At 36.2% G+C, this 27,750-nt stretch overlaps 1 protein-coding gene across 5 annotated transcripts in view; it reads right to left on the bottom strand.

Annotated features, from left to right (window-relative positions):
* Nucleotides 1-27,750, bottom strand: part of BMPR1B (bone morphogenetic protein receptor type 1B) — a 368,296-nt gene that overhangs the window by 24,475 nt on the left and 316,071 nt on the right. For all 5 annotated transcript variants that reach the window (XM_033106682.1, XM_033106685.1, XM_033106686.1 and 2 more), the window contains 4 exons: nucleotides 23,065-23,224; nucleotides 12,702-12,804; nucleotides 12,065-12,167; nucleotides 59-155 (listed from right to left, as the gene is read on the bottom strand). In XM_033106682.1, the coding sequence (XP_032962573.1) occupies nucleotides 59-155; nucleotides 12,065-12,167; nucleotides 12,702-12,804; nucleotides 23,065-23,224 (463 nt within the window). The remainder of the gene's footprint in view (nucleotides 1-58; nucleotides 156-12,064; nucleotides 12,168-12,701; nucleotides 12,805-23,064; nucleotides 23,225-27,750) is intronic.

Genomic DNA, 27,750 nt, shown 5'->3' with positions numbered 1-27,750 from the left:
GTAGTATGAGAAAGATATTATAAACTCAAAATTCTACATCTACATGTTGGAAACTTACCTGAAGTAACAGAATAAAATGATAAGGACCAAGAGCAAACTACAGACAGTCACAGATATAAGTAAGGCTTTGTGGTGTATAGGTCCGTCAACAAAATCTGAAATTAAAAACAAAGTAAAGAGAACCATAATACAGAGAACATTTTCACTTAAAAATTAAGAAGCAACTCTTTCCTAAAAGTGCTTGCTAAGCTCCATATGCAAGATGTGACAGATCCTTTTAACCTGCATTTTGATAAGAAAATAATATATATGTACACACTCCAAATTAAGTAATTTTGACTAGCATGAATCATTGTTCATATAAGCACTCAATTGAAGAGCATGCATTTCTTCCCATCTGTAATGAATAGGCTTGACATTGGATAGATAAAAGCACAGAAAATGAACAAATGTAGTAAATGGATCAGTGCCCCTAAAATACAAGTAGGTAGTTCATTTCTAGTTCAGATCCAACTCATGGATTTATAGGCTTCTCTCATGAAGTTTCTAGAGTGCTTTATATTATGAATTTGGATTAAAAAACTAACATATATATATTGTACATAACACACAAAGTCATCTTATGATAGATACAAAGGGACAGGATTCCGTGAATATTGCCAAACATGTATAGAATATAGGGATATGCATCACTTTAAACAAAAATGCCCCTCTAAAATACATACAGTCTTCATTAATTGCATTTATATTTTTTAAATGGGTATGTTCTACTCAAAGAATATATAGTGTGATCCTTTTATAGAACAAATTGTTAAATATTATTCATGTTGTTCTAACTCCAATTAACACATCAGATTTACGTATAACATGATTTCTCCAACTTCATATAAATAAGAATGACTTGGAGAACTTTATGCAAGTGTATATTTACTGACTTCAACTTCAGAGATTTTTATTCAAAGTACTTTATTTATTTATTTTTTATAATCATCCGGGCTGATTTATATGCAGGTCGTCTCTGGAACATATTTTGAGAAAACTGACCTAAAACCAGGTACAGTTATATAGTAATAGTATTAGCACCATTCTTATTAAGGGGACCATATGTCTTTTAGAGTGGGATTACTGCTATTGAATTTTAAATAGTATTACTATCACTTATAACTATGGTTACTATGAAGAAGAGGTTTTCCAACTGTGCTGTGTACATTTAACTGGAGAACTACCTAAACACTTGCGCTGCAGATCTTTTCCCACCCATATTATATGTTCCATGAAAAACACCAACTAACTTAAAATAAAGAGAATCGCCACTACTTAGGAAAATTACTACCAACATTTTATAGGTTGCCTTTGCAGTATCATTTCAATGAACAGAAAGTTCATGAGCAAAATACTTCCTAAAAAAGCATTATATACAACCATATCCATGGCAGCATCGTTCGTAACAGCAAAAACATGGACGAAATCCAAGTGTCCACTGACAGATGAATGGATAAACAAAATGTGATGTATACACACATGGAATACTATTCAGCCCTAAAAAGAAAGGAAATCGTGACATATGCTACGACGTGGATGAATCTTGAGGACATTACGCTAGTGAAATAAGCGAATCCCAAAAAGACATATACTGCATGACTCCACTCATATGAGGTACTTAGAGTAATCAAAATCCTAAAGACAAAAAAGTAGAATGGTGGTTGACAGGTGCTGAAGAGAGGGGGAAATGGGGAAATTATTGTTCAATGGGTACAGAGTTTCAGTTTTACAAGATGAAAAGAATTCTGGAAATGGATGGTGGTGATGGTTGTAGAACATTATGAACATATTTACTACATTGAACTGTACACTTAAAATGGTTAAAATGGTAAATTTTACGTTATGTGTATTTTACCAATACAAAAAAATGGAAAAAGAAATCATTGTAATTGCTTTATAACTAGATTGTTTTCATTTTTAATATTCTGGATGTTTCCAAAACAATAAATTCTTTCCCTGCAGCATGAGTTCTAAAGACTACAGAGTACATATACAGACATATCCAGAAAGTCAATCTTCTGATGATATATATCTAGGAGACTACAAAGATTTTGCAATAACACATCTTTGTAATACATAAAATTCTGTGATGAACACTTTATGTGTAAATCATTATACACGTCAAAGACTATTTCCTTAATCTTGACTCTTAAAAGTAGAATTATTAGTTTAAAAGTATAGAATTTAAGGCTTTTTATACATACTATCAAAATATCCTTTAAAAAAAAGATTACACAGTTTCTATTTCACCATCAATGTGAACATATGTTTTAATTATTTTGAAATAATGTGAGCTTTATGAAAACCGGTAAGGATAAAGAACTCCAATACGCCCTTTACAGTGATTTCCCATTTTAAAAATGTTGCCATATTTGCTTCATAATTCTCTTCTTCTCTCAGTATCTCTCCTCCTCTCTCTCTCGATATATATATATATATATACTATATATATACTCGTATACACACACACACACACACACACACACGTGTATATACAGTCATGCACTGCACAATGATGTTTCAGTCAATGATGACTGCATACACGGCAGTGGTCACGTATATGATCACTGTCAATTATAATGAAGCTGAAAAATTCCTATTGCCTAGTGTTGTTGTAGCCATCCTGAACGGGCATAGGCAATGCGTTATAATTACATACAGTATTCAGTACAGTAACATGCTGTACAGGCTTATAACCCAGGGGCAATAGGCGATACCCTTTGCCTAGGCGTGCAGGAGGCTAGATCACCTAGGTTTGTGTAAGTGCACTCGACGATGCTCACACAAGGAAATCGCTTCATGACGCATTTCTCAGAATGTATCCCGATCATTAAGTGATCCACAACTGGATATATCTGTATTCCTATTTCTGTTTATTTATTTATTTGTATGTATGCATTATTTGTAGATCGTCTGATGTTACAGACATAACATCCCTACCCATAAACACTTCTGAGTGTGCTTCCTAAGAACTGGACATTGTCTTATCAAATGGTAATTTAATTATCAAAATCAGGAAATTAACATGAACATATAAATTGAAAATCAATCTTCCTTTGAAATATTTCAGAGAAAACTTATTTATAATAAACTAAAATCCACAGATCTTTATACTAATTTCTTGCCTGAATATTGTGATAATGTTAGAATTTACTCATCAGTCTAAAATATATGTTTAACAATTATTTATGATCTACACTACTAGCCAAATATTATTGGAAACAGTCTGCATTTTAAAAGACTAAATGAGGGACCATTAAATATAAGCAATTTTATAGTAACAATTTCAGAAACATTGCCAACGGTTCAGAAAAAAAGGAGTTCAGGAATTTGACCCACTATAGTACATATCCAAAAAGCCACTGAGGCTTTAACACCGACAGAAGTCATATATAACTAGCACATGCATTGTCTGAAAAGTGTTGCTTAGAAAGTCTTGAAAATAATTTGTAGGCTCTTAAAATTAAGTAGGCTAAGATTTTACACAATGAATCGTCTCAGTCAATTTTCCCTCTATCCCTTCTTTCCTTAATTATAGGCAAAGTTAACAATAAACCGAAAGTGAGCACAATTCACGATGTTTACATATGAGTGTGCAGGTGCACAAATACCATGGGACATAGATGTGCAAATACTATCTCTGGAAACTTAGCTTAAAATATATTTCAATAACAAAAGCAAAAAGCCTGAATTTGCTGAAAACCAAAGAGCACACTGGATATTCAACACTAGGGGAACTCACTACATAAGCACGACATGTCAGTATCTGAATACAGAATGCTTTTCATTCAAGTGATATAATTTTACTAAGACTCTCAGGCCCACTGCGCTTTACTTTTGCAGGTAATTGCAGAATACCCTCTGAACTGTAAGCACACTATATTTATTACTCATCTTATTATATATCTGATTTATGAGAGGAATGGAACCAGCAAGGATCTAAGGGATTCTTTCCTTACCATCAAGCACTTTTTTTAAGTCTAGTATTACCTTCCCATTTTCCTTTTCTTTGTCCCCAAAACTCTATCCCCTGCAGCCTCATCTCTGCCTCCTTGTCTTCTGTCATGAATAAGTGATCCTCATCAATAAACCTTTTGTTTCTGTTGGTCGTGCTGGTCATGTTTTAATCCGCCATTACCTGTGCTCAGAGCATGAACAATGTAAACATTCAAGTCCCTGCCAGAGTCTTGGAAAGCCAACACTTCCAGATACCTATCAGGAAAAGAAGGAGGCCGAGAGTTCTTGCTAGGGTAGCAGATTTCTCCCTGCCCTGTCACTCCAAAGGCTCAGGGAAGCAGAAAAGAGAACTCTTCAGGGAAATCTGGTTCACCCTGAAAGGCAAGTAAGAACGACCAGTGGTTTCCTAACAAAATAACATTCTGTGGCTACTTGTCTCCTCTTTGCTAATTAGGTGGTTTGTAAGGGCTCAAAATGATAGGACTGTTTTTATAAGGTTTACAATTGCAATAGGAAATTTAATAAGCAATTTCCTGGAAACAAAGGAGGTTAAGACAAAATTTTTATATCCACATTATTACATTCAAGGAGAAATAAAAAGACTATTTCTAAATTCCTTCCTTTTGTCCCAAATACAAAATTAACCAGAAATTCCAAAATAGTTGCTGAACATTTCAAGAAATGGTAGAACTACTCCCTGGCAAAGAATTTAGCTCAAATTCACCTATTGGTTTATATTGCCATGGTGTAATATAGGTATGAGAGGCAAATTATGGCATGTACCTTTGCGTTTTGGACACTATCATATATTTGATCTGTGTTGTGGAGAATAAGGGAGGTGTTTCAATGTTACCTATATAGTTTCATTTGTAATCGGCAATATCTAACCTAAGCAGTAGCATTTTAAAACAAATCTAAACTGCTCAGAATATATTTTTAATTGAGTGTGAAAAATAAGATAAATTTTAACTTTGGAAATCCTGTACTATAATTTGCCTTAAATGACACTGAAATTACCATATTTCAAGGCAGAATATTACTTTTGATACATTTTCTATGAAGTATATATGTAACACATATGAGTAATTCCCACACTTAAACACAAACTTATGCCTATTTCAAAAAATTATATACACTTTTATTCTGTAAAAGCCAAATTACAGGATCCCATTAAATAAAGCAAGGGCTTCTGTTCATTTCATCTTAATACCAGTCCTTCACTTCCAGTGTTCTTTTTTCAAAAAAAAAAATAAATAAAAATAAGTGATTAAAGTAAGTAATTTGAAGGAAGGGGAAAAAGAAATCTTATCAAATTCTCCAACCTACAAGGACATTTTGCTCAGTTTCTTGGTCAAACCATCTGATGCTGAGAGTCTAGGCATAGATCATCCCTCCCAGCGTCCCGCTGCCCCTTCATCACTAATTCTGAAGGCAGAGACCAGGCACCGGGCACCACGACTTCTTCCTTTCCGCCTCTCCATCAAAATAGACACCTCTTCCTACTCTTAGCACCAGCTGCAGTGTCCGTGGGCTTCCCAGATCATATTTTATTGCTTATGATGAAGGTGCTGCATCTGATCTAATTATTTTTTCATATTTCCTCCTCAAAAGAGAAAGACTATTATCCTAGGGTATTCTGTTTTGCTGATGCTGAAATGGAATAAGCAAAGCAAAAGAAAAACGAGTATTTATAAAATAATTTAAGCTGCATTCTGGCCTCCCTTTATCTTCTTTTTTTTTTGAAACAGGAGATGACAAATAAAATTTCAAGGACATTGATAAATATTCGTTGAATGCAATTGTGCATCTCTAATTTCCTGCTAAATGCCCCTAAGTTTTTTGTTTTTTTTTTAAAAAAAAAAGAGTTTGAGGAAACTCTAGATCAGTAGAAAAGGTTTTCTGATTTATTTGTTTTCAGTAGGACAATTTATTGGTAGCGATTCACCTCTACACTTGGTACTTCTCTGATCTCTAATAATAGAATCTCACCAAAGCCTATTATTATTTAGCACCTAGTAACAGATATTTTGCCATACGATTAATCATTTAAATTTTGGGGGACAGCAATTATTAAGTAACAAGAATGACACCGAAAGGTGGTAAGCTGGACTTGTCTTCCCCCTATTCTTTTAACAAAATTGTCTCTATTTTATAGTAATTTCATATATAGATTTATAATAAATCTATAGTAATCTATAATAATACCTATAACAATCTATAATAAAATGTAATAATCGACTAGGTGATGCCTAGTACAGGTTCTCAAGGTATGATCACTGGGTTAACAGCATCAGCATCATCTGGGAGCTCCTTAAAATGAAAATTACTGGGGCCCACTCAGATCTACTAAATTGGAAAATAGGTGGGAGCCAGTTATCCGTGATCTAACAAGCCCTCCAGGCAATTCTGATGCACTAAAAGCTTGAAAGCCACTGGCCTAATACACAAATGGGACTTAATAAATGTTAAATTGGAAGAAGAGGAGGGAGGAAGACAGAGAGAGAAAGCACACACACTTGCAAGGAGCAGAGCAAGCAACCCTCTAACACCATATTCTAAAAATAGTAACTAACGTGTACCTGAGAATGGTCTAAGTGGGCAAGGCGAATATAATAAATAGAATACTTTGAAAATAATCTATTAATTGTTTATCAATTGTTATGTAAAATGGCTAACAACTATTAAGAGTTTCTGAATCATATAGGTTAAAGCATTTGTTTTTGTTTTTTGGGTTTTTTTGTGAGAATGTCATTCAGAGGTTTCTATAAAAGATTTAGTGAGATGACATCATTGGCCCGTTTCTTATCTCCACTACTTACTCTAGCTATGTACACTTTGCACAGTACTTAATCTCCAGATTCCTCAGCTTTCATGTCTGTGAAATGGGGACAATATAGTACCTTCTTCCTTGGGTCGTTATGAGGATTAAATGTTAAAAAAAAGAGCCACAGTAAGTAAGCACTCCATTCACATAAGCAAATATCACAATTAATATGATGATTTCCATTGTTCTTAGACCAGAAAATTGGCGTGGGCTCTGAGCTTCAGAGGGTCCTGGTCTGGCTCCCTGCAACCATGACCCATCCCACTGAGCAATGAATCTGCAGGAACCAGGAGAATGTGTTCACCCAGAAGCTGTCCCCTCCCATTCTCCATTGCCCAGAATTCTGGAGTTCCTTGCCTACACATCTCCTGTCTGTGTTCAGGAACTGTGAGGCCCTCCTTCTGTACCCCTGTCCTCCTGGGGGTAGACCAAGGAGCTGGTGCGGGTACCTGAAGGCCTGAGGGGTGGCCACAGACGGCACAGCATGTGAGTGGAGTATAAACCAGAGAGCTGGGGTGTTCTAGTGTAAGTATCTGATATTAAGCTTTTTGATTATAACATAAGTGCCTTACATTAAGCTTCTGATTGCTGAGGCATCACTCAAAGACATCCATCTCAAATAACCATAACTAGATAAGAAACCAGGCCGCCCTACACGTAAAGTTTCCTTTTAGAAAGCCCTGGGTAACCTAGATAACCGGCCACTTGAGTAACTTACTTTTCCCTAACTGTACCCTAATTCCTGCTCTTATGTTTTAAATCCTTCAATAAAGAGTGAACTCACAAAACACAAGGTACCCTACCCTCAACCCCAATAAATGCAGAGCCCCACGCCCAAGCTCACTTTTGCTCTCTCCCTCTCTCTACCCATGACCTTGCTGTGCTGCCCTCAGGCATACCCTGTACCCTCAGAACCTGTGAATAAGAAACCTGGTTTTTCAAAGTTCCCTGAGGGTTGTTGCTGAGATGAGTCTTAAAATCATAATAAAAACCATAAGGGACGATTCAGCCACAAAATTGGTCCAGTCTGGGAAATGTCTATAGGGGTTGCCATAAGAAGTAGGGACCTAGGTGAGTGATTCAGGCATTTCTAACTACAGTATCACTCTCCACAGTCTGAGACCAACAGACTGTGGATATAAGAGGCCACTCATGGTGTCGGACAAAAACGAGAATGAAGCTGTTCCCATCACTCACACTCCCATGTTGGAGAGAATAAATCTCAGTAGTTCAAGTATTCTAAATGCCAAGCTGGTGTTGCCCATCATTATGAAAATGTATTTGTTAATAGAATGTATTTTATTTACCAGTATTCTATATTGGTTTTTGAGTATTGAATATGTAGGTAAATGGTATGTGGATCTCTATTTATATTACTGTCACAACCCCACAAAGTTCAGGGCTAGTCCTGTGTGTGTGTGTGTGTGTGTGTGTGTATGGCCTAAGTTAAAATTAAAAATATCAAAAGAAGATGGTTCCATGTCTCTTTAACATAATCCCTGTTCTTTATTTTGAGTTTATACTGAAACACATGCACACATATCTCCAATAGGAATTGTAAATAACAATATAAACAGAGCCACTTCAAAATGGAGTTGGAACTGCCAAAACGGAGAGGAATGACCTTGCAAGTCTTACTCCTCTTCTCAAACCTTTGGAATGTTAAAACTGGGCAAATAACCTTTGGACTAGGACTAAAACAGCACAGTATTCCAAACAATTCTTTGCAAAGAAAACAAGAAATCAGCTATTATGAAAATTAAAGGCATTTTTTAGAATTATCATAACTATGTTAGCTTAGCTCCACCCATAAAAATTCCATCCTTCTATTCATGTAATTGTTCCCCTTGCCTTTCTAAAAAATACCCCTTGCCTTCACCCCCTACTGGAAACACAAATTGGGTTTCTGCCTGAATGAGTGCTTCCTGAAGAGCTATTCTTTTGGATTTCAAATAAAGACTTGTTGCCTTTCGCACTGGCCTTTTATTTTTAGGTTAACATTATCATAAATAGATATACATCCAATATGGCTACAATGCTCATGTTTCTGACCAAGGCATTGCTGATATACAGTAAAGATATATAGTGCACTTCCAAAAAAAAAAAAAAGTGCTGTATATGCTGGAGGCAAAAAGCAAACAAACAAAAAACCCTGCAGCTCTGTGGGATAGCTATGTAAAAAACACTAGTTCTCTCAGACCACAGTGCAGTGACTTTTACTGCACCCCAAAATGAATGATCCAGAGGGTGAGGTAGAATTTGTAGAGATCTTGTCTAGATACTCCCTGGGATCCTCAGAGTTCAAAGCAGTAAACCCTAATGCCACTAAACTCTACCCAAGCCTATCACCTTGTATAATCTTCAGTATAATCCACTTGCATCCTTCTTCTTAATGCCCTGAACCAAGGACTTGTCTTCTCATTGCTGCTGCCCTTCTTTTCAAAGCATTTTCACTAAGTTCTCTAGAGACTTATTCCACTATTTTTCAGAGTCCCTACCTGCTCAGCCTCAGAGAATACTCCCTCACCTGCCTAGTCCTACCTAGAATCTGGCTCCATCTACAGGATAATGCATGCATTGCAGACCTTTCAGCATGTGATAGAAAGTCTACATTTTCTTAAACTCTATTGTTACTTCTAGGACACTTGCCGTCTACTTGCATGTGAAAAACCTTTTCTTTTTCATGGAAGAGATTCTAAAATCTAGCACTTCTGTCTTCATTTCCAGCCACTCCTCACCCTCCCCCTATCCCGCTCCTAGCACAGAAGTCCCTATACCAATGCTATACAAAATGTTGTCCATAGATCACCTACTTTTTGAAACTGGTTCACAAGAAAATAACTACACATATTGAAAGTAAACCTTCAGAATTTTACAAGTTGACATAAGTGGTTTTTCTCTGCAAACAAAGAGTTGTCGGATTCACACAGTGAGACACAGTGCCGCTGGCTATATCCACATACGGATGGGTCTAGTCTTTTTCTAACAAAAGCTTTGCCCAAACTAACATGCATATAAATAAGTTGGGGGAATCTCGTTCAAAATTCAGGTTTAGGGATGTGGCCTGAGGTTCTGTGTTTCTAATGAGCTCCAAGTGATAATGATGCTATTGGTCCATAGGCCCTCTGTGAATAGTGAGGCTTCAAAAAACTTAATTAGGAGATTTTCTCCGACCAGCCACGCTGTTCCATATGCCTATATTTTGCAAATGTGTCTCAAATACCACAAACCAAACCTCTGCACGTACTATTGCCTGTTTGAGTCACGGCTGCTGTGGATGATAAAGGGCCACGTACTAAATCTGAGAAAGTCAGGGCAGGCCCGCATGGCAGGGACAACTCGGAGACCCAAATCAACCACATAGGATGGTCTGAACTTAAAAATCCCTAACTGAAAGTAGGTCGTGGCAGGTAGTCACATCCTGGGCCTATAGCTTTCTTGACAAATGAAGTAAGTCTGCCTATTGTCTTTTGCATCTAAGATAACATATCCTTGGAAGGTCAGAGTAATCCCCTTTTTCCAGACCCCTCAGGGCACAACCCACTGCACCAGAGCGCTAGACCACAGAATCCCTCATTGTTATCTTGTTCCTCGAAAACCATCGCTATGTGCTGTAAATGTTAATTATTACCTATCATGTACTCACCAATGTAGAAGAAGTATGGGTCGCTCCATTTTACTTTCTATCCAATCCCAGAGATTTCCCCGTTTTACTTTCTCCTGCCCCCTTAATCTACCACCAATGGATTTCATGTAACCCTCCTTTGGTCTCCTCCATAGATTCTAATGTATAAAATAAGCTGCAAAACTGCCATTCTCCAGAGCATTTTCTTAATCTGTTGAGATTTTGCTTCCTGGCAATTGTCATCAGCTTGGATCAAATAAACTCATTAAAATTCTCTACAGGTTTGGATGCTTCTTATGTCAACTCACAGGCTGTGCAACCTTGAAAAAGTTAATTAACCTCACTGTGCTGCAATTTAAATGGAGAATAATAATCCTAGGTACCTCAGAGGATTGTGAGGCTCAAGCAGGTTAATTAATGTAATACTTGGCACAATGTTTAGTTATGTTAGCCGTTTTATTTTATTACTATTATTTTTATTCCTGCTTCTTCATTTGGCAAACTCCTGCTCATCCTTAAAGTCTTATTCAAGTATCATTTCTTTCAAGCTATATTGACATTCTCCCACCCCAGGTAGAGTATGTACTCACTCTTCTGTGTCCATAACTACACTTTATAATCTAACTCTACTACAGGGATATTTCTGACAGAATATAATTATTTATATATTTCTCTTTCATATCCTACTGTGCACATCTTGAGTGCAAAAATTTCCTTCATCCATTTCTGTATCCTTAACACACAGCATGTTGACTGGCAAAATTAAAAAAAAAAAAAACTGACAGAATTTTTGATGTGAATTATCTTGCAGAGCTTTCGAGGCTATGGAAGTAACAAGTGTTGTAAAATGTTATCATGCAAACCATGAAATGTCATATTTTGTTGGAAAGATTTTCCCTTGTCAAGAAATAAAATTAATCAGTAAAAATCATTTTAAACCACTAATCTAAGACTTAGGACTTGGGACTCTATGACAATTACAAATCATTGATTTTTGTGGTGAGAGCAAGTAGGGTAAAGGAAAAGTGGAAGCTGTTTTTAACAAGCAGTCTCTGGGGATGATAATTTGTCTTTTAAAATGTGCAACATTTAAATATATAAGTCTTCCAATTAAATTTTGTAGATATTTTCTCCATTCTATCAATACATATAATTTGACTAAAAAGCAATTACTCTAGCATAGATAAAAAGAAATGTCATCCAGCAAGTAATCTAATTAAGTCCTTTGTAAGGTCCTTATTTTTAAAATGAATGCAGATAAATAGTTTTGGGGTTAAGTACACCTGAATAATATTTAGGTGTAAGCATAAAACACTGTTTTCCTCCTCTATCCTCCTGAAACACACTACAAGCTCTAGCAACTGTAGTTTTCTGAGGGGAAATGAAGCGAGGTTAAAGAAATAAGACAAACTGGAGTGAAGCCATGTAAGACTATTTTCCCAAGAACTACTTGTACGTGTCTTTAAATGACAGTTTCATTATATCATCTTACCTTGTCCTCTGTCCCAGCAATGGAAATGGTACAGGTAGATTCATTTAGAAACAAGAATTAATTCAAGTTTTTATTTTCTTTATGCCTAAAGCTTTTCCAGCCTGGAAGCCCCTCCTCTACTTACCTTTGTTTTTCAGTGGAGGCAGCGTAGGGTGTAGATCTTTATTACATTCATTCCGTTCTGTGCAGCATTCAATTGATCTTCTCTGATGTGGAATCGGGGTGTCCTGAAATTGAACCCAAAGACCTTTTAGTGGGTTTCCCCTAAATTCTATAGTCACATAATCTAAAACGTAAGAAATTGACACCATTTAAAGAACTCACTGAAAATTCTTACTCAAACATGTTGAAAATAATTGTTTTCTATTAGGTAATTTCTTTCAAATTACCATGTATTATCCTACTGCAATGTCTCCATTTCAACGAAATCACTGCTACACTTGTAATAACAAGTGTGCACCTTATAAACTGAGGAAGAAGGCCTGACTTAATGCAATTAACTAAACTGGAATTTGAGCAAGATCTATTGCCCACTAAGCCAAAAGTTAACAGCAAAAATACAAATATTTAATTTCAAAATGGAGATAGAATTGGCCCAATGAGAATGTTCAAAAATTATTTTCCAAATTACAAAAAACAGGCTAGTAAAACAAACAAACAAACAACAACAAAAACCCAATTATTTTATCTTGTTCGAAACTTGACCATTTGAAATCTAGCCAAGGAAAGGTTACAAGGTGGAATCAAGTTATCTTCCTTACCCGGCACTGAAAATCTGAGCCTTCCAGTCCTAGACATCCAGAAGTGACCACAGGCATCCCAGAATCATCTTCTTCTATCATTGTGAAACAATATCCATCTGTGCTAAAGACCAAACAGGCAAAGTAAGAGTGAATGAGTGAGTGACAGTGTGTGTGTGTGTGTGTGTGTGTGTGTGTGTGTGTGTGTGTGTCTAGGGGAAAAGGAAATTAAGATGTTTATCATTTGTTAGATAGATTGTTAGATGTTTATCATTCATTAGAAACAAGGAGAAGGTCAATGATCATGACAGGTTACAATCTGTTAAGAGAATCTCAAAACTTCCTGTTATAAAAGTTGATTTAAACATCATAAAACATTTGGTAGTATCTCCTCTGTCCAGAAACTTGCGAGAAAGAAGGATCCAGACTTTCCATATAGCATATACCATTAATAACCATATATACTAATTACTAAGCACTTACTTTGGTCCTTTGCAGGGATCACTTTCACAAATCCAGGAAAACAACTCTGTGAGGAAGATGGTAGTATTCTTACCTTCTATATGAGGAAACTGAGACTCAGAGAACTTGAGTAATTTCCAAAGGCCATATAGCTAGTGAGCGGCATAACAGGGGTTTGAACCCATACAGGTGGACGCGGTTCCACTTGCTCTGACATAGTGAAATAAACTTATCTCTTACTGAGGCATGCACACTAAAGAGGGGTAGGAATCAGCACACCGTGAGGTAACTAAGATTCTGCCTTTTGGTACCTTTGTTTCTGGGCTGGCGTGTCATATTAAAACATCAAGCTTTGCTGCAAGTAGCCTGGACTGAAATTGAGTGTGGGGTAAAGACAGACAATGGAAAGAAGAGGTTTTAACGAGACCACAGAAGGTAAAGTAACAGTATTTTAAATGTCTCTATGGGCTTTTAGATTACAAAGAACTTTCCCTTATACTAACACATTTAATCCTCTCAAGAATGATGGAAAGTAATATTATTTCTATTTTACATATGAGAAATTAAAGTTATGAGAGTCTAATAAACTTGTACAAGATCACTAAACAAACAGTTACAGAATCAGGCCTTGAATCAAGGACCCTTTGCTTCTTTCCCACACATTTTCCACTATCTCCTCCTGGAACTAAAAACGAAAAACAAGAACTATTATATATAGAACTATTTGTAAACAGACTTTACTGTCTTCACAAGTTTGGGTGATGAATGCCAGCAGACTCCCAATATAAGTCATAAACCCCTACTGTATGTGCTAAGAAAATACAGTACGAAACTATGTCTCCATCTTTTCCATATATACTCAGCATCCAAGACAGATATAACAATGCCGTCCTAAAAAGTCAGGGAAGAAAGCTCTGAGTGGTATTAGCTATGATTTGTGGTTGGTCTGTTCTGTATTAGGGGAAACAGCATTCTGCCATACATTAGCCCTTCAGATATCATCAACACCCTTAGAATTGTTTACTTGGTTTATAAGCCCCAAGTGATCCAAAATACCTCAGTTTATAAGAACTAGCACCACAAAGTTCAAACATACTAATGAATGGCTGGCTGGGAAGGGCCAGTGATAAATCTCTTTGTTAGACTAAGGTCAAATGCATGAACATTGGTGTGGAAGAGAGAATGCTTCTGAACAGGCCATGCTCTGAATTCTTTGGGGCTTTTTAGCCAATATACTGAAATTGCTATGAAAATCTAAAGCATGTAAACAACTGAAGGCAATAAATAAAAAAGCTGTCCCTTACAAATTTACTTCAAATTTTAATATAAGCAAACAATACCCACGTGGATTTTTTTTATTCCTTCCCTACACATTTAGACTATATGTGTAACTTATATTTCTCTTCAAAAATAAAATTCAGGAAATATCAGAAATAAAGTCATCTTAATTTTCTGACATTTGGAATTCATAGAGGCTAGAAAAGTTGATACAATATATTAAATCCCAAAAGATTAATTCCTCCTTAATCATGAGCTCCTCTTGCTCAAAATCTGAGTAAATGAAAATATCATTTTAGGCAACTTACAAGAATCAAAAATGGGAATACAAAAAGCTGGTAAAGGTGTTGGCAAGTTACCATTCCAATGTCCTAGGAAATATAAAGAAACATCAGGGAGAGTAACTTCGAGTTTTAAAATACACTCCCTTGTCTGTAAAGAGGATGGAGATAAAATTATAAAGAGGGGATGGAGAGGGAAAGAGACCTGGAAGAAAAGAATTGGTGTCCCAGAAGTCATACATTCAGATAGGAATCAAACATTTAGATGGAGGACAAGCAAGAGGGTGAGAAAATCATTTCAAGAGCACTTAATCTGCAAGAAAGCAAAAATACTTTATACGTTCCTCATTGAAATTGCTATCTAGTAAAGGACGGTAACTGAAAAGTAGCAGTACAATTACAGAGGCTTAAGAATTACTTGAGAACTTTCAACAACTCTCAAGCATGCACAAATGTAAACAAAGCTAGTCTCCAGAGTTAGAGCTGAAAACTCCACCCACCACCATGAGATGGCAGCTAAATGCCACAAAATGCAATTAACTCTTACCATAGGCTTCTCTGGGGCATTCTGCTGCCTGGTTGCCATGTTCAGCTTAATTTTGAAATGTTTTATATAGATTATTGCCCTATCATTCCCAGAGTGTTGAAAGGGATAAGAAGAGATGAAGAATAATGAAGAAAACAAAAATAGAAATCACTGTAGACAAAATTGAAAGTAGTGATATGTATAGGAAATGTAGGATCAATCATGTGATTCCAGTAATGATTATGAATTAAAAAAAGACAATTGTGAACACGCAATGCAATGTACAGATGATGTATTCTAGAATTGTACACTTGAAACCTATATAATTTTACTAACCAATGTCACCCCATTAGAATTTAATAAAAATTAAAGAAAGATAGAACGGTAACATTTCAAAAATGCTACCCTTATGTTATAGGCAAAGAAAAGTAAGTGACAAAATAGAACAACAGCTGTGTACCAAGATGATCAGTCATCAACACTGAAATGCCTCTTAACATAATGTTAATTCATGAAAAAGCAAAGCACTTGAGAATTTAAAAGTCACATAAGGTCAAAGTAGCGATAATAAAACTTTTGTTACAACCCTTGGATGATGCTACAGCTTCAAGGCTTCTTGAATCTGCTCAAAATTCCACAAGCAAATGAGTGTCTGGAACATCTAAAAAAGATCATCAGGGAATTAACTGCCTCAAGAGATTTTCGGCACGCCTAAGTGAACATTTTCTAGCAGGTAAAGAAAGGGGTACACCTGGCTTAAAGCTTTGAGGGACTAAGTGATATTCTTTTAAGGTGGATGTGCATCCACAGCCTGCAAGGTTTGACTCTTCTCATTTGTGGTCAAATGCATTTATAAACAAACTTTTGGATCCCAACCTGTGCATTAGTTCTTACAGGATGTTTGGAAACCAATTTCATAATATGTCTAAAATAGTACTGACAGAATCCTCATTTAAGATGCTCTACTTGTTGTTTTATTTTACTGAGTACAGTGTTTATAAGGTTTACCCAAATCTTGGTCCCTTTAACTCTATTCTTCCAGTAAGATCTCATGTTTCTCTGTTGCAAACTCCAGGACTATTCAAAAACATCACCACTACAATTGAGAAGGGATTGTAGAACTTTTCTTCTAACAAGTTTAGATCTTTATAAAGATTAATTTAATTATAAAATATAATTTTTAAAATATGAATTAAAAAGATTTATCTGCTCTGCTCAATCAGGGTGATAAGAAATTTTAAAGCATTATCAAAATTAAAAATTATTAAATCACTTAAAAAGTATTAATTATAAATCGTTTAAAATTTTGCTCTTGAGAAAAATTAATTATAGAAATGAATATCTTCTCAAGTTCATGTGCCCATCAGGAGTAAAAGCTCTCTTGACTGATTAATGTATATTCCATTTTTTTTTTTTTAGTATGTGCGAGAAGTCTTAAACGTCTTTCAAATCTCTTTTAATTTCAGTCAGAATAGATTTGAAAAGTCTGCTTAATTTTAGGTCATTTGTAAATAGGTCCTTGGAAACAATCTGTATTCTTTTTTTGTTGTTTTTAATTAAAGTTTATTGGGGAGACAATGGTTAGTAAAGTTACATAGGTTTCAAGTGTACAATTCTGTAATACATCATCTGTAAGACATCATTCTGTCTTCTAAAATATCCACTTCACTTTCAAGGGAATAAAGACAGTTTTCAAAGTTTTCTGTCCTAAGTAAACTCAAAGATACATACCACTTTCAGAGATGATATTTAAATCATGTAGATGTTAGTCAGTTAATTGAAAGAGCTGAAAGCTTCTTAGAGCTCTGTTAACAGTAGGTCATTTTCCAAACATTTATTGCGCACACAATGATTCAGGCAGTTAGATGCTGAGAATGCAAGGGCGAGGGAGATGCAGCCTTTGCTTTGGTGGAGCTGCTCATCTATCAACAAATACCACTGATCCTAGGAGCGACAAAGTCACTCATCTTCAAGGGGCAAGGATAGAAATCCTAGCTAGTCAAGTATTTTATATAGGGAAAAAAAGCAAAGAAGAATGATGGGCAGCAGTAATTACCAAAGTAATAGAATCCTAAGGTTTATGGTGTTTTGTTGTTTGTTTGTTTTCTCCTCATCATCTTAGATGGGTGGATTCCAGAGTGGTAGAGGAAAACAGGGTGAAATGCACATGGCTACTACTACTGTTCCCTTTCTCCGGCTTTTCCTCTGAGTGGTCATAGAACTGGGGAAAGGTGAAGTTATAATATTTAAGTACCAATGTGAGAAATGCTTTTTTATTACTTTATCCTTGAGAAAGTATAACTATCATACATCCTCCTCTGGCAGCCATGCTAAGTGATTTAGCGCTTTGTTCATTTTTTTCAATGAGGTACACAATTTTTTAAAAGTTGTCTCAATTTTTATATTCAGCAAGCTTTTGCATATTCTCACCCTTCCCCGGCCCCCCGGTGGAGGTACCCTCACTACCTCTTACCCAGACTGCTCTGATAGCGTTCCCCTCTCCTCTGTCTAGATTCTACCCATACTGTACAGCACTGCCTGATAAATCTTACATTTTCCTTCTCTGCTCAAAAATCTCCAATGGTTCCTTCCCTATGCACAATTTTAAAGAGCCCTACAGTGCTCACTTTCTATATGAAGTCCAGCAACAAATGGGCCCATTTAACATTCTCATTTATGACTAATGAGAAGCAAAAAGGGACAGTCATTCTTTGTAAAAGACTTCATAAGTGAATTTGAAATCAAAGCCTCTTCCAACTAAATGACAAGTTCTGATGCAGGACCCGCCATTGTTATAAGTGCAACGTCTTCTTCTGAAAAAAAAAAGATCTTAACGCTCAGTGTTCAGATGGCCTGGGCAACCGCGGAATAAACTGTATGCAATGGAAGGTGAATAAACAAATGAGAACAACATGTACTTTAAACACTCTGAGACCTTGGGCCAGGAGCTCCGGTTTGAAACTCATACCACCACATTCAACAAGAGGTTTCAACACCCTAGGTTAATACAAACTGTAAAAAGGCTCACAGCCCCTAAGCTTTTCCTTCTACCCTCTGTGACTCTTCAAAGCACTGTTGGAGGCTTATCTAATTCCTCATGTAGGCAGCCTGGTGTCATTTGCAAATCCTTTGTGCAAACATCCCATGCAATTTATTATACCTGCAAACTCTAAACACTGCCCAGGCAGGAGAATTCTTGGTCAGAACCTAATAAGTTAAATGAGGACGTAAACTTATCTCCGAAAAAGAGTAAAAAAAAAAAAAAAAAAAAGAAAGAAAAGAAATTTTAGAAATGGATATATTTGTGTGAGGGAGTGGAAGAACCTGAGAGAGGTGGTGAAATAGGGACAAAAATGACTATCACAGATAAAGTCAAGTCCAACACCTAGGGATAAAGCAGGAAGAGATTCTATGGAGAAAAAAATAAACAAACAAGGCTGAGAGTCCACTTGGTAGGTCGGGAAAATAAGACAGAACAGTGGCATGATGAAAGTCATGCAAAAAGAGTGGTTCAAAGAAACTGCAGTGTTCCAGGCATGCAGTCTGAGGTCCCAGGAATAGAAGAATCTGGAAATGGAATGGGAAGGATTAACAATGCAAAGCAACACCTGGAAAGATATTTAGAAGACAGATATTATCTTCCGGGAGAAAGACAAGGGTTTCACCCCTTATGTTGAATCACGGATATTAAAAAGGCTCTTATAAAAAAAAAAAAATGCTCTTATACTGTATTCAGCATGACATATTTACACTGCATCCTCTAACACACATGCCAGTAGGCTATGGAAACGGCATGGATTTTGGAAGCAGATACATCTATCCGCACCTGATAGGAAACAAGGCCAAGAGTGACTTTTGCCTTGGTGTTAGTGGGTAAAGTGACTGCAGATACTCAGGAAGACTTTTAACTCTCTAAACTTTGCACATGTTCTCTGAACTATCATGTGAGATTTCAGAATCTCTTTTAAGTATGACGCACTCTTGATTTGGGCCACTTTTTGGATTATTTTCTCCAGGAAAGTGGGAGTGGTAATGAGCATGAGCTCTGGGTAGGACACCTAATTTGACTAAGATCTGCCTGGTACAAGGCCTCAGGCCAGACAGCTTAGACCAGCCCATATCTAAGTCTCAAGCAAACAAACCCGTCTTTAGAACTGTTTTACCCAGGAGTGTAAGACACCGCTTACACACCGCTTGCACACCACTCAAAATGTGTTCCCTTGTATCAGCAAATTGCTTGTTACTGGTCTACAAGGAGGTTAATACAGAAGTTGAAATTTGTATAGCAATAAATTTAGCTCTGTTGAATCTAAATAATAGAAATGAGAAAAAGGGAGCATGTAATTCGTAAGTATTTTTAAATGTGTTTTTCTATCAACCTGTAATTCATTTTTATCGTACTTCAATGCACAACTTATCAAAGAGGAAAACTATCTTTCAACAGAGATAGCTTGAGAAGTACTGATTTGGAGGTCAAAGAGTAGAGTGTGGACTCACAGGAATGAAGGCAGAAAGATCCGGATTTAGTCTCAGTCTTAAGGCAAAGGAACAGAAGTCACCCCTGTGACTCATCTATGATGGATCTCAGCGCCCAGGAGACTCAACTGGAGTCAATACCTCATTAGCAAAATGGATGTGAATTTTACTCGAGTGAATATTTGTTCCTTTGAGAGCCAGTGTCAAGGGTTGGCTGCTGATCAAGAATTCAGGACTTTGGAATCTTGGTCACAATTTTTTTCATATCGACGTGAACAGTGACTTAGTGAAAATTACTTAACCTCTTAGAGTCTCAGATTTCTCACCTGAAAAATGTAGATAATATTGTGTTCTTTATAGGAGTGCCATGATGATTAGAGATAGGTGAAAGTAAACATAGTAGTATTTATAAGAAGCTCGATAAATATTAGTTTTCTGTTGACTTCTACAACTTTACTGATTCATGTTGACTGTGATGGTACACCCATTGTTTTTGATGGGTTCCAATGTTATTGGTGTTGTCTTTGTTGCATTTTTGTTTTCTTTTTCTTTGCCATCATAAATCAAAGGTTAGAAACCATATAATTCACAACCCATTCCTATCTGGCTTCCATCTCTACTATCACATTAAGTATTTCTCAACTACAGTTATTCAGGTCAATACATCTGAGTGCCGTATTTCAGTTCTTACCCTATTTGACCTTGAACAACATCCAGAACAATGACCTTACTTCTTCCCTCTGGAAATCTGGCTTCAATGACACCATACTCACTGCTTTATTGCTAATTCTGAATCTCCTGGGGGGAGCCTCTACTACCCAAGCATTAAGTGTCTCAAGGCTCAGTCCTCCTCTGGTGGACTGGATTGCTCTATTTTAATTCTCAATCCTTCATACCCCACCCTAGCCAGTTTCCCCTTGACTTTGAACTTGACCATGACACTTGATTTGGTAAATGGAATATTAGAGGGCATGACACAAATGGAAGCTTTAAGAGGTTGCTCCCTCATACTTATGTACAAGAGAATATGCCCTGGCTAGAGCTGCTGGTCAAGAAGAATGAAGACACACGTGGAGCAGAGCTAAATTCAGGAGGCAGCCTGAAGCCAAGCCCAATTCATCAAAGCCCAATTCAGCTGCAGCCCATTTGTAGATCCAGAAATGAAAATAATAAATGTCTTTAGTTGTAAGCCACAGTGATTTTGAGGGCAAAAACTGACTAATGATTTACTCACTCTATACTCTCTCCCCAACCTCTTGTCTGAGCCCCAAATCTATATCCAATTGCCTACTCTTCGGTATCTCTACTTGCATGTGTCCAAAGCCTTAAACTCAGCACATCCAAATTGGAACTTGATTATTTTCCTCCGTCCTCCTTTATTACAAAGCTACACTATACATCTAAATGTACATTCAGAAACTTGTGAAACCCCTCTTGGCTCCCTCTCATATCCAATTCATCAACATAAAACTTCCCTTCTAACTATTTCTCCCATACATCCAACTCTCTCCTGCACTAGCAACAGCCTAGTCCAAGCCCATTTTCTCTCATATGAATCTACTTTTCAATTTCTCTTACCTACCTGCTGTTTTTTAATTCACTTTTGACTCCCCCTCTAATATATTCAATACTCTGCAACAATTTTTCAAAACAGCCAAACAAATCACATTAATCTCTACTGCTACTCCTGCTTAAACATCCCCTTCAATGGCTTCCTAGTGCTCTTAAAAATAAGACCAACATTGTAATATAGACAGAGGTAATCCTTCCTCTGTCTTCAGGTGCTACTCCTTTCACATCTCCTCCTACTCTCTGTACCCTAGGAAAACCAGTCTTCTTTGAACTTGCCAAGCTTCTCCTTTCTACTACAGAAAATTTGTATTGCAGTTAACCCTGCCAAAACACTTTCTTCAACATCAATTGAGGACACTTCAATGGCCTGTAAGGAAAACAGGACAAAATATTTGAAATTGGGATAATTTTGTAAAGTCTGAACATAGGATCACCAGAACTATGGTTGAAATGACACACAGAGATTTATTCTTACTTAGTATAGACTCAGAAAAAGTAGTAAAATATCCCCCTAATATGTTTCTTCCTGTTAGCTTTCTTCAGGAACTTTGTAAAATGCCTGATACTTTTTTTTTCTGTTTACTACAAAGAGGCAGTGTTCCTCAGGAACCACTATCTGAGCTTTGGAATCATTTTGCTTTCAAGACTCTGTGATCTCAACCTTGTTCTATCCTACAAGAGCCAAATTCCCAGATCTCTCTGGGTCCTGAATCCCTTACGTCTGATAGTAAGAAATAAGCATTCCCTACCATGCTGAGCTGTTGTGCTGAGTAAGTGAGATATATATTTATGAATACACACAACTTTCCTCCCCATGTCATTTAGTGAATATATATTTCTTGGGCTACATACTGCATTATAGATTGGTATGCTTGTATCAGATCACACTTCATAGGAAACATAATAAAATAAAATAAAGTAAAATAAAAAGGTTTCAGGAAGAAAAAAAGCATTCAACTCAGCTTCATCCTCCTTCCTGGATAATGAGGCCCCAAATGGCTGCCAGGATATTATGCCTGGACTACAAACCTGGCAACCCATCTCCTCATTTGGGTCCATTAGCCTTCTTGAAGCAGATTCTGCTTCTCTGATATTTTAACTTCTGAGATCTGCATTTGTTTGGTTAACTCAGCCATTTCTCCCTGGGCACACTCTGGCCTCAGGCTATGCCTCTATTGTCCTCGCCCTGGGAGTAAATGCAGCTTTAGACCAACAAAATGGATGTTGCTGCATGAAAATGTATAAGGAAGAAAGAGGCCAGTAGTCCAGTTTCAAATACTAGAACGCATACAAACATGATTATCTACTAAGAAGCTTATTGTCTAGTACTCTGCCGATAGCTTTCCTACGTCAGATGGACTCACACAAGCTCTGTCATTAGACTGCTTCCCACAGGCAGTCCATGAATATTCCTAGCAGCTAAGGGGCTCTTTCCAAAACAATAACACTATCATCATGATGAATGGTTAAAAAAAAAAAAATTCTGATACTCTGTATTGAATTTATTGTGGAGACCAGGTCTTTTCAAAGAAAATAATTGGTTTTTGCTCCAGGAGCCTGGGACCTGTGCTCTGTGTTTCTGTATGTGTGTGATGTTTGGAAGAAGGAAGAAGAGTCTCAGAGAACCATTTCAGGGCAAAACACATATCAATACAGGTACAGCTCTGAGTGTTAGTGGTGTTAGGCACTAATCCCCCAAACATGCTCTCGGAAACGCTAGCCTACAGTTGCATAGTTAAAAAAGTATGAGTTTCTGTTAAAACTAGTTTTAAATAATTGTATGACCAACCTGCAAATATTGTTGACCGAGTCTTCTGGACAGTGATGGTGGCATTTACAACGCAAGATCTTTGGACGAGGGGTGGGGGCTGTACTCTCACCATCCTCTTTCTTAGTGCCCACATTTAATTTTCCTGAACTTCGCAAAAGCATGTTACCAAGGAAGTTTGCTGAAAAGAAGAAGGAGTAAGAGTTTATTTGCCCAAAGTCTTTTTTCTGAAGAACAATGTGACATCAAATAAAATATTAAGTAATGATAATTAAAGAATTAAACAAAACAGGTTCTCATTTTCTTACCCATAAAATGGAGCACCTACCTCACGTCCAGAGCTTAGAATGTGTATTTTACACAGTAAAACTTGACAAATGTTAGCTAATATTATACCTTTTTTTTTCACACTTTATATAGTAAGACAATGTTTCATTAACATAGGGTGACACAGCACTAAGATAGTTTTCATATTTTCCTTCTTTGCTAGTACTTTTAGAAAATAATGATGCCTGAGAAGGGGGCATGCGTTGATACCTATTGTATTTCTGGCACTGGGATAAAAGCTCTCATAACTGTCACCATACAAACTGTCACCCTGAGCACAATGTTTGATTTAAAGCCTTTCTCACAACATCCAGGTTGCCTATAATTAAATAAAATTTCAACAAAATTATTATCGAAAAGATTGTGGGGCTAAAAAATTCTTGGTCACAGTGCAATAGACACGATAGATGTGTACCATGTGCATGTGTTACTTTATATGCAAATAGATGTCCCCAGGCACTGGTTACATCAATCAGTGATACTTTTAGAAAAAGATCTGTGATGATTTTTTGTGATTTTTTCTCTATGTTAAGCTCATCAGTTGAATTCTGGTTCTCAATATTACTAACCTTATGACCTGAATTACCTCAACGTAACACAAAGTGATGAAAATAAGATATTTAAAACTTACACCCTGCTTCCTTCCATACCACACCTTTTCTCTTTGAAGTTTTAAATAATAAAAATTGATTTATTATGCATTTGTCTACTTAGCAAATATGTATTGGGTGCCTACCCTGTTCCAGGCACAGCCTGTAAGTAGGATAAATTAAACATATACAGAATTTACCATTTGATGGGTAAATTTATTAATTGAAATGCTTATACAGAATGGTCTACACGAGAAAGGAAACATCCTCATACTATTGGAAATAGGATGCCATTTTGTAAGAAACCTTTTAAAGGAGCCATGAATTTTTCACATTTCAAATTTATTTCAATTACAAAATATAAAATTCAGCTCTAAGAATGTTCTTTGCAATATTGCTTATAACAACCCATGTTTAAAACAATATAAGTTAGATATAATATAATATAAGGAGATATAATATAAGGAGTATAATATAAGGAGATAAGTTAGATCTCTAAAATGAGATTCCTATGTAGCCATTAAAATGCTGATGTAGAAATATATTTATTGACAAGCAAGAATACTGAAATATAATTTTTGTTGAAAAGGGTACATTTACATGATATCTTAATTATGAAATCCCACTCAATAACAGGAAAGGGGGCTAAAAAATTAACCTACAATATAAAAGAGATCAAAGAAGACCCTAGTGATAAAAACCTGGAAAGCAGAAGGACATTAAGAAACTGAAGAAACAAAGCCAAGAATGCTGATCCTAAGCCAAAGGTAGACAGAAGCCAAGAAGCAAAATCATTCTGCCACTCAAACCCAAAAGGCTCCAGAGTGGTACCACCAGTTACTTTCAAAAGTAAGAGTTTAGGGAGTATTGAAAACAGAAGGAGGCTTAAATCTAGTTTAGAAGACATGAGAACTTCAGCTACCCTTTCACAGTCCCTACAGGCTAGTAAACCTCCCTTCCCCACCCTGCATAAGACTGGAAGGATAAATCTGATATGTACATTACAGAGATGTTTTCCTTGTTTACCGTTTTTACCATCATTTTGAAGAACTACAGGAAACGAAGCATAGAGGTGAGCAGGGGTACCACCTTCCTGCAAACACTCAGTGAATATTTACACTGGATGTTGACTCCTTCCATTCCCCCCTGTCCCCTGCAGGGCTTCCAGAACTCAATGCAGCCTGGCTCATACTTTCTTTACTCAGGAATCTGACAAGGTCATGAAAACTAAAATATTTAAAGGTAGGGATACTGAGAATTTGTCAGTGAAACAGCCCTGCAATATTATCCTACCATGAGGCCCACTGGTGAAAAGTTCTACCCATGTGCACAGAGCTTCCAATCAGCTTTCATAGTGCTTCATTCTCATATACATAAGCCACTAATTCAGGGTCAATAGATATATATATGAAGAAAGCCTCAGACATCAAAGACCAAGAACAAAACATATACACAGACAAAAGCCCCTTGAAAGAAACTATATAAAAGTAAATAAACCTTAGAAACTATTACTAATACTCTCAGCTTTATAAAAATATATAGCATCAATGAAACAAGAATGTGTTGTTATAAAGAAGGTAATGACAAATAAGGAACTCTAAAAATATGATTGTGTAAATGAAAATCTCAGCAGGTAAATTGAAAGATAAAGATTAGGTAATCTCTCATAAAGTAGAGAGAAACAGACATGAAAAGTTAAATAAATTAAAGCGTCAATCCAGGAAATTTAATATCTGAAAAACAATAGTTCTAGAAAGAGAGACTTGATGAAACAGAATGGAGAAAAATCATCCAATAAATCATGCAAGCTTCCCATACAAAAAATTATGATTTTCTAGTTTGAAAGAACCCATAAAGTACAAGAATAGACCCATACCAAGGTATGTTATGCAAAATGTTATAAGAGGAAAAAGGAGACCCTAAGTTTTTATATAGAGAGAGATCAAGAGTGAGAGAGAAAGCAGTATCTGGGCAAATTATAAATCAAATATGAGGATAGGAAAAAAGCATTTTAAGATTTTCAAGTTATCAAAAATTTACCTCCCATGTACCTTTCTCAGATTGGGGGATATGCTCCATCCAAAGGAAAGTATGAATAAAAAAAATAAAATACATTCCTGCTAATAGGAGACCCAACCCAAGAGAAAGGTGAAGAATACTCTCAAGATAATGGTACAAGTGGATTAATAAGGTGAGAACTATGCATTGGACCTAAGGAACAACCAGGCCTGGTTGAAGGCAAGTCAAAAGACTTTAGGAGAGAGAGCTCCAACAAGTTGAAATGAATAGAATAACTCATATATATTTTACATTTAAACTAATTGAAAGTTCAGAAATGAATTAGTGATGGGAACATAAAAAACCAAGAAAACAAATAACATTTAAATGCCTAATATATAAAGGATGGAGGATAGAAATATTAATATATGTGTATGTAGTGGGATGAAGGCCGTAAAAGAAAGCTAAATCCTCATCTTCAATAGTGGAAGGTCAAAAGTGATGGCTACCACTGAATCATCAAGAGGTAGCAGTACAATTATTTATTTAGACATATGGAGGAAAATACCAAAAGAAAGAATGCAAGAGGCATTGGTATAGTTGCTATAGGAGAGAGAGAAGTTGGGAGAACACATTTTTATTTTATTTTAAATAAGCCTCTTTAGACTATGTTAAGACAAAAAATAGCAAGTTATAAAATAATATCTCATGATGATCCCACTGTAGCTTGTGTGTGCACTGTGTGTGTGTGTGTGTGTTAAACGTCTAGAAGAATTCATATCTATAAGGATATTGATGAAATATATAAAAACCATGCTTCTTGTAGAAAAATATAATTATCTCTGTCAGGGAATATTAAATTTTGCATCATGAAATGTTCACTTTGCATTCATAAGGGCCATAACTCCTGTTTCTACATCAGCATGAATCTATGGAGTAACAACAGACATATCATAGCTGGAGTTATTTAAAAACACCTGCAAATTGCTTCTCAGTTTAAAATAGGGAAGTAATTACTCTCATATCCTGATGTGGAATGAAGAGTATTAATGAATAAAGAACTAGGAAAAAAAACAACAACCAAGGAAAAGGAACTTTCCTACCCAATCTTCATTTTCGGATTCATCACAGGACCAATAAACAGGGCTTGGTATTAATACTAAATCCATATTTGGTTTACCATGTTGTATGTGTTTCATGCATGTGTACTTTAGAGTGTGGTAAATCTACACACCTCATTCTGTATTGTAAGTTATCAACAATCCATTTCCTGGTATTTTGTAGAATTAATTACTTCAGTTATTATTAAGGAAAGATACCTGAGTCTGGTAGCTCCAAGTAACCTTTACAGACAAATCCTGGCTCTCAAACACTAGACAAGTCAAGTAAGAGCCATTCTTTCTATAAAGATTGTGAACATGAAATATTGTTGCATAATCTTTCTAAAATTACTTACCATTTTAACATGTAGTCAAAATATATACTATTTTACCAGACACATATACAAGAACAAAAAGATAAGAAAAGCATTGCTAGGTCATAATAGAGAAAGGATTTCTATAAGCTGAGTTAGACGACATCCTGAATGAGCACGTAAAGTTGGCTTCAGACAATGTGACCTGAACAAGTAAAAGTAATAAGATGAGAAAATGATTGCTTTTAATTAGTGTTATCAAGTAAGTGGATGATTAAATGCAAATCTGAGACACTGTGGAGAGTTCTTCACTTGCTTCTGTCAAAATAATCAAATCAAGGGAATAACTTATGTAAAATTGTGCAATTGTACTTAAGA

Source organism: Rhinolophus ferrumequinum, chromosome 5 (assembly GCF_004115265.2).
Source record: "Rhinolophus ferrumequinum isolate MPI-CBG mRhiFer1 chromosome 5, mRhiFer1_v1.p, whole genome shotgun sequence".
Taxonomy (NCBI): Eukaryota; Metazoa; Chordata; class Mammalia; order Chiroptera; family Rhinolophidae; genus Rhinolophus; species Rhinolophus ferrumequinum.
This window is presented reverse-complemented; position numbering and strand designations above follow the sequence as displayed.